At 44.9% G+C, this 14,814-nt stretch overlaps 1 protein-coding gene across 1 annotated transcript; it reads right to left on the bottom strand.

Annotated features, from left to right (window-relative positions):
* Positions 1-3,273: 3,273 nt before the first annotated feature.
* Positions 3,274-6,018, bottom strand: LOC308465203 (vomeronasal type-2 receptor 26-like; the record flags this gene model as incomplete). The annotated part of the gene is made up of 3 exons (XM_080984966.1): positions 3,274-4,424; positions 5,351-5,452; positions 5,916-6,018. The coding sequence occupies 3 exons, from the start codon at positions 6,016-6,018 to the stop codon at positions 3,520-3,522; spliced, it is 1,110 nt and encodes a 369-aa protein (XP_080841092.1). The 3' UTR covers positions 3,274-3,519.
* Between the last annotated feature and the right edge of the window lie 8,796 nt (positions 6,019-14,814).

Below are 14,814 nucleotides of genomic sequence, written 5' to 3'. Positions count from 1 at the left end.
CTGGACTGCAAATCCCATCATCCTTGACTGTTGGGGGTTGATGGCCATTGGGAGTATAACAATATCTGGAAGGCCAGTTTCGCCACCACCAGCTTAGTGGGGGAGACTCCCCAGAGAGTCAGGAACATGATTTTTATGTATGCTTCTGCATTGCCTGGAGAGACAAAGGGGAACTTGGCCGGAGAGTTAGCTCATCTACTCTTCTGCTCCTGCCACACTGGGTGATCCCCTCCCTTCTACACCCTTCTCCAGCACTTAACACAACTGTTGTTGTTTGCACTGCATTTGGTTGGGATTGTAGAGCAATGCTTAATTGTCCTCAAGATGTTTCCAAGGGAGAGGGATTGGAAGAAAATGTGAGCAACTTGCTCCTGCCATCTTGGCTACCAAACTGAAGGAGCGTCTCCACCCCCATTATTCAGACACCGAGGTCCAGCTCCAAAGGACTTCTGGAGGTTCCCTCACTGTGGGAAGTGAGGTTACAGGGAACCAGGCAGAGGGCCTTTTCGATAGTCGCGCCCACCTTGTGGAACACCCTCTCATCAGATGTCAAGGAAATAAACAACTATCTGACTTTTAGAAGACCTCTGAAAGCAGCCCTGTTTAGGGAAGTTTTTAATGTTTGATCTTTTATCGTGTTTCTAATATTCTGTTGGCAGCTGCCTAGAGTGGCAGGGGAAACCCAGCCAGATGGGTGGGATAATAATAATAATAATAATAATAATAATAATAATAATAATACTGCTCCAACATGTCCAGGGCTCACACTAGAACTTCTGTGTAAAACCTAATCTGACCATAACCGTACACCTCATTTGCAGCCCCATTGATGTTAATATGTCTGCCCTAAGCTCTTACAAGCAGGTTAGCCCCATCAGGCTAAGGTAAGGTTGCCTATTCAATCCACTCACAAGTACTAATATTAATCACAGATCGCATGGTGTGTGCTCTCACTGTTCCTTCATTCTGTCATTCAATAAAATGTTTAAATAGTCTGGGAGTCGCCTTTTTTGGAACTGCTTAGCCCATATTTCTCAACTTCCAATCCTGCTTTGAGCTTTGTCAACTCACAAATTTAAAAGAAATGCTACTGTTTGGTAAGAAGCCAGCAATATATGCTGGCAATTCTGGAGCTGATACAATTTCCTCACAACTCTGTAGAACAAAGACCCTGACCTGGATGTATTACAGGTCTAGCCACATAATTTAGAACAGTATCAATTGTCCCAGAAAGCAGCTTCTTAAAGGTGTTTGCCTTCCATTCTATTATTTATTTGAGATCCAGAATCAATTTAAACAGGTTTGAATTCACTTAAGCCACATGTTGTTATTGTTTAGTCGTTTAGTCGTGTCCGACTCTTCGTGACCCCATGGACCAGAGCACGCCAGGCACTCCTGTCTTCCACTGCCTCCTGCAGTTTGGTCAAACTCATGCTGGTAGCTTCAAGAACACTGTCCAACCATCTTGTCCTCTGTCATCCCCTTCTCCTTGTGCCCTCCATCTTTCCCAACATCAGGGTCTTTTCCAGGGAGTCTTCTCTTCTCATGAGGTGGCCAAAGTATTGGAGCCTCAGCTTCAGGATCTGTCCTTCCAGTGAGCACTCAGGGCTGATTTCCTTAAGAATGGATAGGTTTGATCTTCTTGCAGTCCATGGGACTCTCAAGAGTCTCCTCCAGCACCATAATTCAAAAGCATCAATTCTTCTGTGATCAGCCTTCTTGATGGTCCAGCTCTCACTTCCATACATCACTACTGGGAAAACCATAGCTTTTACAATACGGCATCTAAACCCCTGAGGAATTGATCAACCACAGGAGGTGTGCGTTCGTCCATCATTTCTGATTAACTGGCCACTAAGGTTGGTAATGTGGGTGGTGCTGTGGTCTAAACCACTGAGCCTAGGGCTTGCCGATCGGAAGGTCAGCAGTTCGGATCCCCATGACAGGGTGAGCTCCCGTTGCTCAGTCCCAGCTCCCGCCAACCCAGCAGTTCAAAAGCACGTCAAAGTGAAGTAGATAACTAGGTACCGCTCTGGCGGGAAGGTAAACGGTGTTTCTGTGTGCTGCTCTGGTTTCAACAGAAGCGGCTTAGTCATGCTGGCCACATAACCAGGAAAAACTCTGCGGACAAACGTCAGCTCCCCTGGCCAGCAAAGTAAGATGAGCGCCGCAACCCCAGAGTCGTTCGTGACTGGACTTAACTGTCAGGGGTCCTTTACCTTTTTTAAGGTTGGTAACTGGAAAAGTCTGTACTTTCTGGCTAAATGTAACACCTTGAAGTGTTACAAATCAGAGGTTCTTTTGATCTGTTTGTAGCTGGTTCTTTATGAGAAAGGAACTCAAGTAGACCCAGAGAGTTGCAACTCAGGAAACATTTTTATTGTATACATTAAAATGGCAGTCCCTAACACACACACACACATTCTCAATCATACTCACCAACACCACTACACCAAGGAGCGGGTGGTGCTGTGGTCTAACCCACAGAGCCTCTTGGGCTTGCTGATTGGAAGGTCAGTGGTTCGAATCCCCACGGCGGGGTGAGCTCCTGTTGCTCTATCCCAGCTCCTGCCAACATAGCAGTTCTAAAGCACGTCACTGCAAGTAGATAAATAGGCAGCTGTGGTGATCACACAGGGTCCCCGGACGTTTGAAGGTCTATTGACCCTGTGCCACCACTGTGATTGCTTTCCCACTGCCACCAACCCATTTCTCTCAGGTACACATAGAGTCAAGATAGTTGTTAACATTAAATCAAATAAGCAAGTTTATTTTATAAGCCTTAACAAGTTTATGGTTTCAGATAATTTTTCTTGTCAGTTTCTTAATCTTAGTTTCTATACCAGCTTATACCTTTCCTAATAACTGCTAACTAATTATCCCAACTGTCTATCTGACTCCTCCTATCAGTTTCCCTCACTCCCTCATAACACAACTCGACCAACCCACAGACTTATCCTCTCTCTTCCTTCTCCAACTCCCAACTGACTTCCCAACAACTCGAACTCGAACTCTAACTCCTCCCCTTGGGTTCCCACTGGCCAATCACTTCTCACTCATTTAACCCTTTCCTTATGACCCACCTAGGAGGCAAACACCACAGTAGCCAGAAGGTAAACAGTGTTTCCATGTGCTCTGGTTTACATCACAGTGTCCCGTTGCACCAGAAGCGGTTTAGTCATGCTAGCTACATGACCTGGAAAGCTGTCTATGGACAAACACCGGCTTCCTCGGCCTGAAAGCGAGATAAGTGTCACACCCCATAGTACCTTAGACTGGACTTAACCATCAAAATGATGATGGTTCCCTCCCCTTACACTTATAAAAAAAAATAGGTGTGCAGAGATCAAAAGCCTGGTTGCTGTCCACTTTGAAAATATAACCAGAATTCTCCTGGGAATGATGGTGTATATTGAAAGGGCACTCCTGGGAGGGAAAGATGGTCATCCCATTCTAACATGTTGAGTAAAATATGAATTCGTTTCTGAAATTTGGCTGAGCTATACATTTGACCAAACTCTAATCTTTTCTTTTCATCATTAGGTGCACCTTAGAATTCAAATCAGGCCTTAGGACAATGATGTAGCATTTGGGGAAGAAAATACAGCCCAGTAACCCAGCACTGGAAACCAAGATGGAGAAGATCTGCACAGCCACCATGTATTTCCCCTTGGTGCTCAAGTAGGTTGGCACAAAGGAGACCCAAACACTGCAAAATACTAGCATACTGAAAGTGATAAACTTGGCTTCGTTGAACCCCCCAGGAAGCTTCCTGGAGAGGAAAGCAACCATAAAAGAGATGGCAGCCAGAAGGCCCATGTAGCCAAGGGCAGAGTAAAACATGGTGGTGGACCCTTCATTACACTGCAGAATTGTCTGTGTGACCTGGGAATCCATGTCCAGTTCTGGGAAGGGGGGATACATTCCGATCCAGGCAATGCAGATGCCAAACTGAATGCTGCAACAGAAGAGGACAATGGAGTTTGCCAAATTTTTCCCCACCCATTTCCTGATGCTGTTCCCAGGTTTTGTGGCCAAGAATGCAAGCACCACAGTAGTTGTTTTTGCTAGCACAGAAGAGACGCCAATTGAGAAGATGATGCTGAAGGCAGTTTGACGGAGAAGGCAGGTGACCTTTCGAGGCTGGCCGATGAATAGAAAGGAGGACAAAAAGGAAAGCAGGAGAGAAACGAGGAGGATGTAAGTCAGGTTTTGGTTGTTGGCTTTGACTAGTGGAGTGCTCTGGTACTTAATGAAGATTCCCAAAATAGTACTTGTGGTTAGGCACAAAAATAGGGCAAAGAAAGCCAAGGTTACCCCCAGGGGTTCTTCATAGGAGAGGAAGACTATGGTCTTGGGGAGACATTGATGCCTCTCGTTGTTTGCGTATTGATCTTCTGGACACTGATGACAATGATCTGCATCTGATAGAAAAAATGATTTCAGTACATCAAATTCCAAGGTGTTCCAGAAATTTCATACCAAAATTTGATCCCCCCCTATTATATTTTTACTCAGCATTCTCCCTTTTAACACAGTTCTTAGGCAGCATCTCAAACAACCATGCAATAAGCCTGTTGGAGTCTGCCAAATCTTGGGAATCAGATGCAAAACTGAAGTCCTGGAGAAATAGTTACTCATCAGATAATGGATTGATTTTGAGCTTCATATGGCCATGATTAGTGCTTGGAATTAAGTAGGTTATTGTTAATTTTAGTGTTTTGTTGGAAGCCGCCCAGAGTGGCTTGGGAAACCTAGCCAGATGGGCAGGGTATAAATAATAAATTATTATTATTATTATTATTATTATTATTATTACACCTGAAAGTAGTTCCCATAATTGCCATGGACAAAGGTGAATAAAGTCCATTTGAAGATAAAACTTTGAATGCTTTCTAGTTCATACTCTGATTCATCCCTCCATCCCACCAAAAGCCTCAAAGTATTAAGCCTTTGTTGTTGTTTTTTTAAAAAAAGTAAGTCAATTGGTCATGTAAAAAAAAGTTGGAAAGCAAAAAGTGGAGTCAATGTTCTATGGCTTATTAGGCAGATAAGGAGGTGTGCTGCTTACAGTATTAGTCATTTAATCACTGCAGTGGAAGAGGTTATAGTTTGAGCCTGCTTGGAGCTGTGCACTCAAACAGTGTGTTGGCCTAATTGTTTCACTGAAATAGATTCACAAGAACCAAATAATAATAATTTTGAAATGTTGTGAAGAATCTGCATCTTTATTTTGGAAAGCACCACACACTTCCTTTGCAAAATTTCATTTCAAACCTAGCATGCCTACTTTCATCCTGACCCTCTTTCTCAGTTTCCTAGGGCCTGTTGTTTCTTCAATACCATTTACCTGTGTTAGTGGAAATGGTTCCTTCTACGCATGGGTCACAACTATAGCAGCAAATTGGCTGTCCTTCTGGCACCACCTTTCTGTATCCAGGTTGGCAACTTTCTGTACAGGTAGAGTGAGGTCTTGTCTAAAAAGGCATCAAGGAAACAGTGTTTGGTGAGTTTCTGTTTTGTCTATAGGTACCAAACCATTCTATGGTGATGTATCCATGCTTTGCAGAATGGTATATATGGCTATACTAAGTATTTCAGCCTTGTTATCTCCAAATGAGAGGTTCAGGCTAAGGCCAACTTTTTATTCATCATTTATACACTATCTAAGTAGAATCTTGCAGGGATCCAGCATTATAATCTCCAAATAACCAAGGAGAGGTTGAGTTTGAGGCAAATATTAGCTATTTTGAATTTATTTGAACTGGAGTCCTCCAGACTCACAGTTCACATTCCTAGCTACTGCTGAATTAATATGAATACATCCTCCACCTGATTAAACCAACTGGGCCACACGGTGGATTCCTCATGAATGGTAAGTTTTAGACCAAGTGATGCTTGGGTTTCCAGTTTACCAACTTTCACTCTTGCAGCTGATTCGTTAGGAAATGTGACCAAATTCACAACATCATAGTCGGACACTAATTCCCCATCCTCATCGAAATGCACCTCATCCATGGTAGTACTGTTGAAGTGGAGACTTCTCAGAAAAGGGTGGAGCTGGATGTGGGAGAAAGAGAATGTCAACATTTGCAAGATGGGCCAATTAGATTCATCCTTTCTTCCATCTGAGTCTTCATCCCCCAACCCTCTTTTCTTTGGCGGAAACTGATGTAGTGTTGGATAAATTTAAAAGCGGGTTCCTAGACTGGAGGTATCTCTCCCAGAAACCCAAAAGAAAAGGATGTAAGCTCCAAGTAGAAAAAAAATAGGCCTTTATTTATATGCTTATTTTCACTACATGATCTGTGCATTATTATCGTCTTCCAAAGCAGCTACTCTATTCTGAACTTAAAAATGGAAAGCTTAAAGCTGGTGGTCAACAAAAGAGGTTTAAAGACTTTCCCAAGGAAAATCTTTTAAAAATGTAGTATAAACACCGACAACTGGGAAACAATGGCTTGCGAGCGCTCCAATTGGAGAACAGCCTTTACCAATGGTGTCATGGGCTTTGAAGACACTCAAACTCAGGAGGAAAGGAAGAAATGTGCTAGGAGGAAGGCACGCTTGGCAAATCCACACCGTGATCAACTCCCATCTGGAAACCTATGTCCCCACTGTGGAAGGACATGTGGATCCAGAATTGGCCTCCACAGTCACTTACAGACTCACTGTTAAAACTGTGTTTATGGAAGACATAACACAGCTACGAGTGATCACCAAAGAAGAAAGAAGAAGACATTCTATACCTGTATTTTGCTTTTCTACCCAGGAGCCCAGAGCTGTGTACATTCCCCTATCCCCCCCCCCCCTTTAAATCTTTGCAGCAACCCCATGATATAGATTAAACTGAGATAATATATGTGCATAAGCAGGATTTCTGGCCAAAAGACTGCAGGAGTGTGGGAAGGCGGGCAGAATGTCCACCCATTGCAACTGTAGTAAACGGATTTCACTCTCCCTCACCTGCCATGCTTCTATGTTCAGAAAATCCAGCCTGCCTTTTTCTGTAGTTCTCATGCGGCTGGACACAGATGTGATCAGAGCATGGAAGGCATGTGCTACAACATAGACAGCACTATAAACATTGCAACTCTCTGCAGACATGTCTTTCCCAAGCCAATCTACAGGGAGACCTTCCAATTTTTCCCTCCCCATGCATCTTCTCCAGGTTTTCCTTGACCATCTGTGGTTGGGATGAGAGCAATCAAAGGGTTTTGACCAAATCTGATTGAAGGAATCTTCATTTTGAGTCAAAAAAAGGTCCTGTGATTTAGACCTTCTGTTTGTTTGGGTGCTGAAGAACAATGCCCCATGGAAGAATATGATGTCCCAGTACTCAAAAGATGCGCTTAAGGTGAAGCCCCACAGAGCTGTGGCAATCCAAACTTTCCCTACCGGGGCATTGGTTTTTAGTTCAATTCTGTACAGCGCATGTGGCAACAGAAGCATTGAATCAGGATCCCCATAATAAAGGATCACGTTGGCTCTCCTCTGAATAAGATGTCCTAAAAACCTTAAAAGTATTTGTTTGGAAACAAAGAGGTCAATAGAAAATTGTGGGATTGCATATGTGAAGGCTAAACAAATGTCACTCCCAAAGACCATCGCCTTCATGGTTCTCATGAAAAGATCTCCACCATCATTGTCTGGAGCAATGAGACCGACCCACGTCCACCTAAAATGCAGCAGCAACTGAATGATGCCCATGTACTGTGGAGCTGCCTTGGGACTCATCCAGTAGGAAGAGGGGAACTGAGTTTTATCACTCATAGTATGGATTACAAAGCCATAAGTGAGCTGGTATGGAGGAAAGGAATCAATGCTTAGTTTGGAAATAATGCTCAGGCGTTGCTTGTCTGAAATGTTTTCCACTTAACAGAGCAGTCTCACACATGTCTATTCAGAGGCAAGTCTTTTTTTGCACTTGGGCAAAAAAAATGAGAGGCACAAATACAAGATGGGGGACACCTGGCTTGAGAGCAGTACATGTGAAAAGGATCTAGGAGTCTTGATTGACCACAAACTTGACATGAGCCAACAGTGTGACGCGGCAGCTAAAAAGGCCAATGCAATTCTGGGCTGCATCAATAGGAGTATAGCATCTAGATCAAGGGAAGTAATAGTGCCACTGTGTTCTGCTCTGGTCAGACCTCACCTGGAGTACTGTGTCCAGTTCTGGGCACCACAGTTCAAGAAGGACACTGACAAACTGGAACGTGTCCAGAGGCGTGCAACCAAAATGGTCAAAGGCCTGGAAACGATGCCTTATGAGGAACGGCTAAGGGAGCTGGGCATGTTTAGCCTGGAGAAGAGGAGGTTAAGGGGTGATATGATAGCCATGTTCAAATATATAAAGGGATGTCATATAGAGGAGGGAGAAAGGTTGTTTTCTGCTGCTCCAGAGAAGCGGACACGGAGCAATGGATCCAAACTACAAGAAAGAAGATTCCACCTAAACATTAGGAAGAACTTCCTGACAGTAAGAGCTGTTCAACAGTGGAATTTGCTGCCAAGGAGTGTGGTGGAGTCTCCTTCTTTGGAGATCTTTAAGCAGAGGCTTGACAACCATATGTCAGGAGTGCTCAGATGGTGTTTCCTGCTTGGCAGGGGGTTGGACTCGATGGCCCTTGTGGTCTCTTCCAACTCTATGATTCTATGATTCTAAGTCCCACTGAGTTAGATTGGAATCATACCCAGGCTATAGATCTGTTGACAGGGGGATGAAAAAACTCCCTATGGGGAAAGGTTGCAGAATTGGGGACTTTTCACTTTAGAGAAAAGGTGAACAAGAGATGGCATGGTTGGATCTAGACACATCAAAGAAGCGTTTCAGTTAAACGCATTGCAAACTTTATTGTAAGAAATCACATTGGAGAAAACAGAACTTCACAGCACCGTCTGGTGTCATGGTGTTATAATGCATATACAACACATACGAAACACTTTTTCTTCCCCAGTCTAGATGAGTCCCACAACTCCTGCTCTGAAAAAGACAGCGCTGCGTTGTGGAAGGTTCACCCTCCAGTACATCCCTCTTCCTTACCCTTCTCCTCCAAACCTTATTGGGCCTCAGAAAACGGAAACAGCAATGAGAAGCTTTTTCTGATTGAATTTTTAAAAAATTACTCAATACAGGTCTCATCTTCCTGCTTGTGGTGCAGAGTTGCAGAAGGCAAGCAGTGTGAGGTCACATGTTCATCCCAACTTTCCTGAGGCAGACATCAGCCCCAAACTCCTGAGCTGAGGAAAGGGTTCCACATTCTTCAATCCCCATTACCCCACTTTCAATCACAAGAGTTAAGGCATTTGGTCTGAGATTTGTTCTGCCCAGCCCATGTTGTTCTCCCTACCTGAGGGACCTCGTAAATGTTTAGCATGGTTGCCATCTGGAAAAAGGTTTCAAAGTCCCCTCCTTGAATAACAGCCAGGAGCTTCCCTTGCCTCCCGCACCTGAAATTAGGGGCCATCCAATGTCTAGTCGACAACAGGTCTACGGTGGCTTCAGAGGCTGTCCTGGCACTGAAACAATTTTCATAGATCCTGTAGCCAAGGGTGATGTTAGGTAAGAGCTTGGGATTGTCATTGATCTCATTAATGGCAAACAAGATGGCCAGGATGTGTTGATAATTCCTTTGCAGTATCCTGGAATGGAAAGCAAATTGAACATCTACCACCTGAAATACTATGTTCAAATCCTGCTTTTTCCACTCGAGGTGTCAGTGACATTTAGATCTGAGTGGTTTGTCTACTTGGGGGGGGGGGGAGAGATCTCCACCCCCATCATTCTGCCCGAACACTGAGGTCCAGCTCTGAGGGCCTTCTGGCAGTTACTTCACTGTGAGAAGTGAGGTTACGGGGAACCAGGCAGAGGGCCTTCTCGGTAGTGGTGCCTGTCTTTTAAGAACATAAGAAGGGTCATGCTGAATAAGAGCAAAGGTCCATCATGTAGATGTCTAATAGGAAGAAGGCATAAAAGCCCTGGCTTGGCTAGGACTCATCCCAGCATAGAACAGTCTCCTTCAGTGGCCACAGAACCATAATTTACTTATTTTCCCCTTTCCTACCCTGTCCCCCTTTTCCTTTGACAATGTGTTATTTTAAATACAGTAACTGTAAACAACCTTGGATGTGTTGGGAAGAAAAGTGGCCTGTAACGGTAGCAATCAAAAACGGAATTATATACTATAGATGATGAATTCGCATTTTCTGCAAGATTGCTGTGAAATCTACCCATAATGCATTCAAAACAAAACAATAGTTTGCTTGTGTATCAATAGTTTGTTCCAGTAGTTCACTTACAGTATCAATTCAGTTAATAGTCCGGCAACAATTCATATACATTTAATTTAAATATTTCAGAACTTTGCATTTTTCTTCTCCATTCCCCTGATGGTACTACAACAGAAGTTGTAAGAAGTTTTAAAAAAATATATTCTAGGAGTCAATGTTCATTTTAATTTAGCCAAACTTTTTCAGGTTTCAAATATTTAAAATGTCGGTGGATTTGGTAATTTTGGGGAGAGAGCAGAGACCTACAGACAGGCACATTCCTCTCTTTGAAGAGTGAAAGAATTTCTCTGCTGAAGCAGACCAAAGATCCTTTTTTTTCCAAGCAAAAGCCAAGAAGTTAATGAATATTATGGGAGTCAAAGTGCATTTGAATTTTTCCTGGTGATTCAGGTTGCTATTAGTAAAACTTTTCACGTGAAATTCTAGGAATTGGATCCTGCTACCTTTTATAACACCATGTAAAATGATCCTGGAAGACATCAGAGACATCACCTTGCCAACAAAGGTCCGTATAGTTAAACCCATGGTTTTCCCCGTAGTGATGTATGGAAGTGAGAGCTGGACCATAAAGAAGGCTGATCGCCGAAGAATTGATGCTTTTGAATTATGGTGCTGGAGGAGACTCTTGAGAGTCCCATGGACTGCAAGAAGATCAAACCTATCCATTCTTAAGTAAATCAGCCCTGAGTGCTCACTGGAAGGACAGATCGTGAAGCTGAGGCTCCAATACTTTGGCCACCTCATGAGAAGAGAAGACTCCCTGGAAAAGACCCTGATGCTGGGAAAGATGGAGGGCACAAGGAGAAGGGGACGACAGAGGACGAGATGGTTGGACAATGTTCTCGAAGCTACAAACATGAGTCTGACCAAACTGCAGGAGGCAGTGGAAGACAGGAGTGCCTGGCGTGCTCTGGTCCATGGGGTCACGAAGAGTCGGACACGACTAAACGACTAAACAACAACAAAAATGATCCTGGAGGATAAGGAGAAATCTTTTTCTATAATTTAATGGGTAGTTCCACTTCTCACTTTTTTCCAGGGATGACGAGGAACCATTAAGGAGTACTCTTTGGGTTTCGGTCAATCAACCAGCTTCAAATCCACCTAACAGTTACCTCGTTCAACCCACGTTTTACCAGCTTCCTTGCAAGAGTATCATAAGTTGAGGGACTTTGTCCAAAGCATTACTGAAATCAAATAGGGAGCTGAAGATTCTGCTGCTCATTCAGAGCATAGGCTGCAGCAGGGAAGATCAGAATTGTCTGAGGACAACCAATACTTAATAGCAAATAGTACTTACGGTTGGAAGTCATGAGCAGGGTCAGACTTGAAAGTGTGTGTTGGATACACTGCCGTTCTCACGGGTATAACTCCGGCGATGAGGTAATCTCCTGGACTGTAATAATTATTTGGAGGTGTCTCTAGGTCTGAGAGATCTATCTCTATATTCATCACTACCCCAAAGAGCAAATGAAGCAATATGAGCAGTAGGGTCATTTTAGGCACAAGTGTGATGGCCTGGGAATCCGATTCAGAGGCTGAACCGGAGGAATCCCAGCCTGCACAGGAGTCCCCGCCTCCAGGGCCGGCTGAACTGGGGCAGGGCCTTGATTCTGAAGCGCCTGCACCTGTGCCGGATCCTCAGGAGCAGGCACCAGGTGAATCCACTCTGGCTCCGGAGGTGGTTGAGGACTCAGTGTCTACAGGTGAGTCTCCCCCTGAGTCCAGTAACCCTTCAGCCTCTCCTGAACTGCAGAGGCTCAGGGCAGAGAGGCGGAGGGAACTGGTTTCTCCCAGGAGGAGTGCTCGCCTTAAGGCCAGGCCAGGAGAGGCAGGTTTCCTGGGGGGCCAGGACCGCCCCTGGCCTCAGAGAAGATAAAGGCCAGTCAGCCTGGTCCCAGGTTGCGGGAGCAACGTCGTTGAAGAGCTTTTTTGGCCAGCACCCAGTCCGGTTCCCCCAGAGTTCCTGTCGTTGCCCGGCTCCTCGCTGTGGACCCTGCTTCGCCCGTGGAGGACTGTCTGCCGACCCTCGACTCAGGTCCTGGACCTCGCCCCACGGTAACCTCCCCCCTGGACCAGCACAACAATGAAGCAAGTGGCTCCTTTATTCAATTGGCTTTAGAATAAACCCAGTCAGTGGACTACCTTGACTGAGTTCACAGATTAAGAGCTTGGCTTCAGTGCTAATGGAGATACATTAAAGCATTTAACTGACAGACCAGCTCTGATTGTCTAACTCTCAGCTCTCGTTCTTATTAGCTCTTTTCAAATTTGGTGCAAGAAATTGCTGGGTTCTGATTATTACTATTATTATTACTGGTCTCAAAAGTGACATCCGGGGGTGGCGGGAGTCTTATGGGACTTTGGCCACAGGAACACTTATCAATCACATTGATTTTGATAATTGCAGGGGACATAAAACCATCTCTTCATTCATTCTCTTTGCAGCACATGCACAGATGGAGAAAACATGTTCGCAGCAGAGGGCTGAAATAAACACACAGAGACATATCTCTGTGTTGAATCAGGGTCACTTCTATTAATGTAAACCCCAAATTTATAGGTGTGGGAATTAATAATAATAATAATAATAATAATAATAATAATAATAATAATATACTACCCTTCATCAAGAGATCCCAGGGCAGTTCATAGAATAAAACACAAGATAAAACACAAGTAAATAATTAAACCAAAACAATATCCCACCTCCCCAGATACATTTAAAAGGCTGTAGAATATTAATCAGCCAAAGGCCTGGTTGTAGAGGAATGGCTTATATTCATGGGAATCCTGAAGATATAAGGGTGATCAGACCCCCTGCTGGGTCAGAAGCAAGGTAAATAGGGAGCGTTTCCTGTATCACTGTCCCATGTTGTTATAGAAAAAGATTTCTCCTTATCCTCCAGGATCATTTTTGTTGTTGTTTAGTCGTTTAGTCGTGTCCGACTCTTCGTGACCCCATGGACCAGAGCACGCCAGGCACTCCTGTCTTCCACTGCCTCCCGCAGTTTAGTCAAACTCATGTTCGTAGCTTCCAGAACACTGTCCAACCATCTCGTCCTCTGTCGTCCCCTTCTCCTTGTGCCCTCCATCTTTCCCAACATCAGGGTCTTTTCCAGGGAGTCTTCTCTTCTCATGTGGTGGCCAAAGTACTGGAGCCTCGGCTTCATGATCTGTCCTTCCAGTGAGCACTCAGGGCTGATTTCCTTAAGAAAATCACTGTCCCTAGAGCCCTACAATTCTGGGTGGATGAGGCAGGTTGGTCACAGACAAAGCCCCTAGTCTGCTCCTTAACCCTTAAATGCAGGCCTCAGGTGCCGCCAATCATCCCCAAGGAAGTGCAAGGGAGTCACCAAGCTGCCTTGGCTAGTTCTCCTTCCCGCACCTCCCTGCCGCAAAAGGGGATCAAATCTCAATTTAGGCCCCCACTTTGGCCCACTGCTGAGAATAAGCCTGTGCAGGTCACCAGAGGTAACACATTTCCCCATGTCTACAATATCTCAAGTACCGCCTCTCCCCATATGAACTGACCTCGGACCCGGCAATCATCGTCTGAGGTGGTCAGGCGGCTGCCAGCAACTCCCACGGCCGGTTGCCCAGGAACGTACAAAGACAAGGAATGTTCTTACCGTCTGCTTTTTATTCAGCATTTACAGAGAGAGGCTTTGTAACCCAGCCTCTTGGATAATGGCGTTGTCCTGAATGAATCTCCACCCTCTCCCCATCTCTCCCACTTCCTCATTTGTCATCCCTATTGGTGCTGACAAGTGCCCTCTGCCTTTGAGCTCTTTGCTCTCCTACTTTCAAGGCTCTCCGGGTTCTGGGAGATGGAGGATCTGGAATGCTTTCAAAAAACACTGTATCCGTCAGCTGTCACCCCCCTGGTGCTTCCTCCTCCTCCTCTCCCATTATTTCCCAACTTTTCCCCTCATCTGCCTCTGAGATATGACCTCCCCCAAACCCCTGTTGTAATTCTGAACTGTCTTCCTCTTCTCTGGAAGGGTCAGGTTGGGGAGGTGGTCTCCACCATTCCTCCTCTGTCCAGTCCCTGACAGAGGTCCTTCTTCAAGTCCCGCCCCCCTCCACAAGAGGTGCAGAGAATGGCAACGTGAGAATGGGCGTTTTTGTGGTGGCTCTCCATTTTTGCAATGCTCTCCTCAAGGAGAAGACCAGGGTGGTGAGAGGAGAAGGGGAGGAGTGGAGCTGGAGGAAAGTTAGAATGATCTCACCCCACCCAACACTTGCCTGGTGTTGTAATCTAAAACTGCAGCACTCCACAGACACTGGCTTTCTGGGGGACTATTCTATGATACAGATCTGCAGAAACACCTGCAAATCAATTCAGGACAACCTGATCAGTCCTGTAGTGATTTGTAGCTGCTTCAGTCTGATATGGGCAGAACAGAAATTGGCTCAGAACAGCCTAGTTTGGTTTGGCCTTTGTCCAAATCCAGTTCACAGCCCAGGTACACACAACCTACATTGTGAGAACAATATAGACCTTTCCGTTTTGTTTCA

This window comes from Podarcis pityusensis (genome assembly GCF_964106645.2).
Source record: "Podarcis pityusensis genome assembly, chromosome: 2".
Classification (NCBI taxonomy): domain Eukaryota; kingdom Metazoa; phylum Chordata; class Lepidosauria; order Squamata; family Lacertidae; genus Podarcis; species Podarcis pityusensis.
Note: the sequence above shows the minus strand (reverse complement) of the source record. Positions and strands in the feature narration are given on the sequence as shown.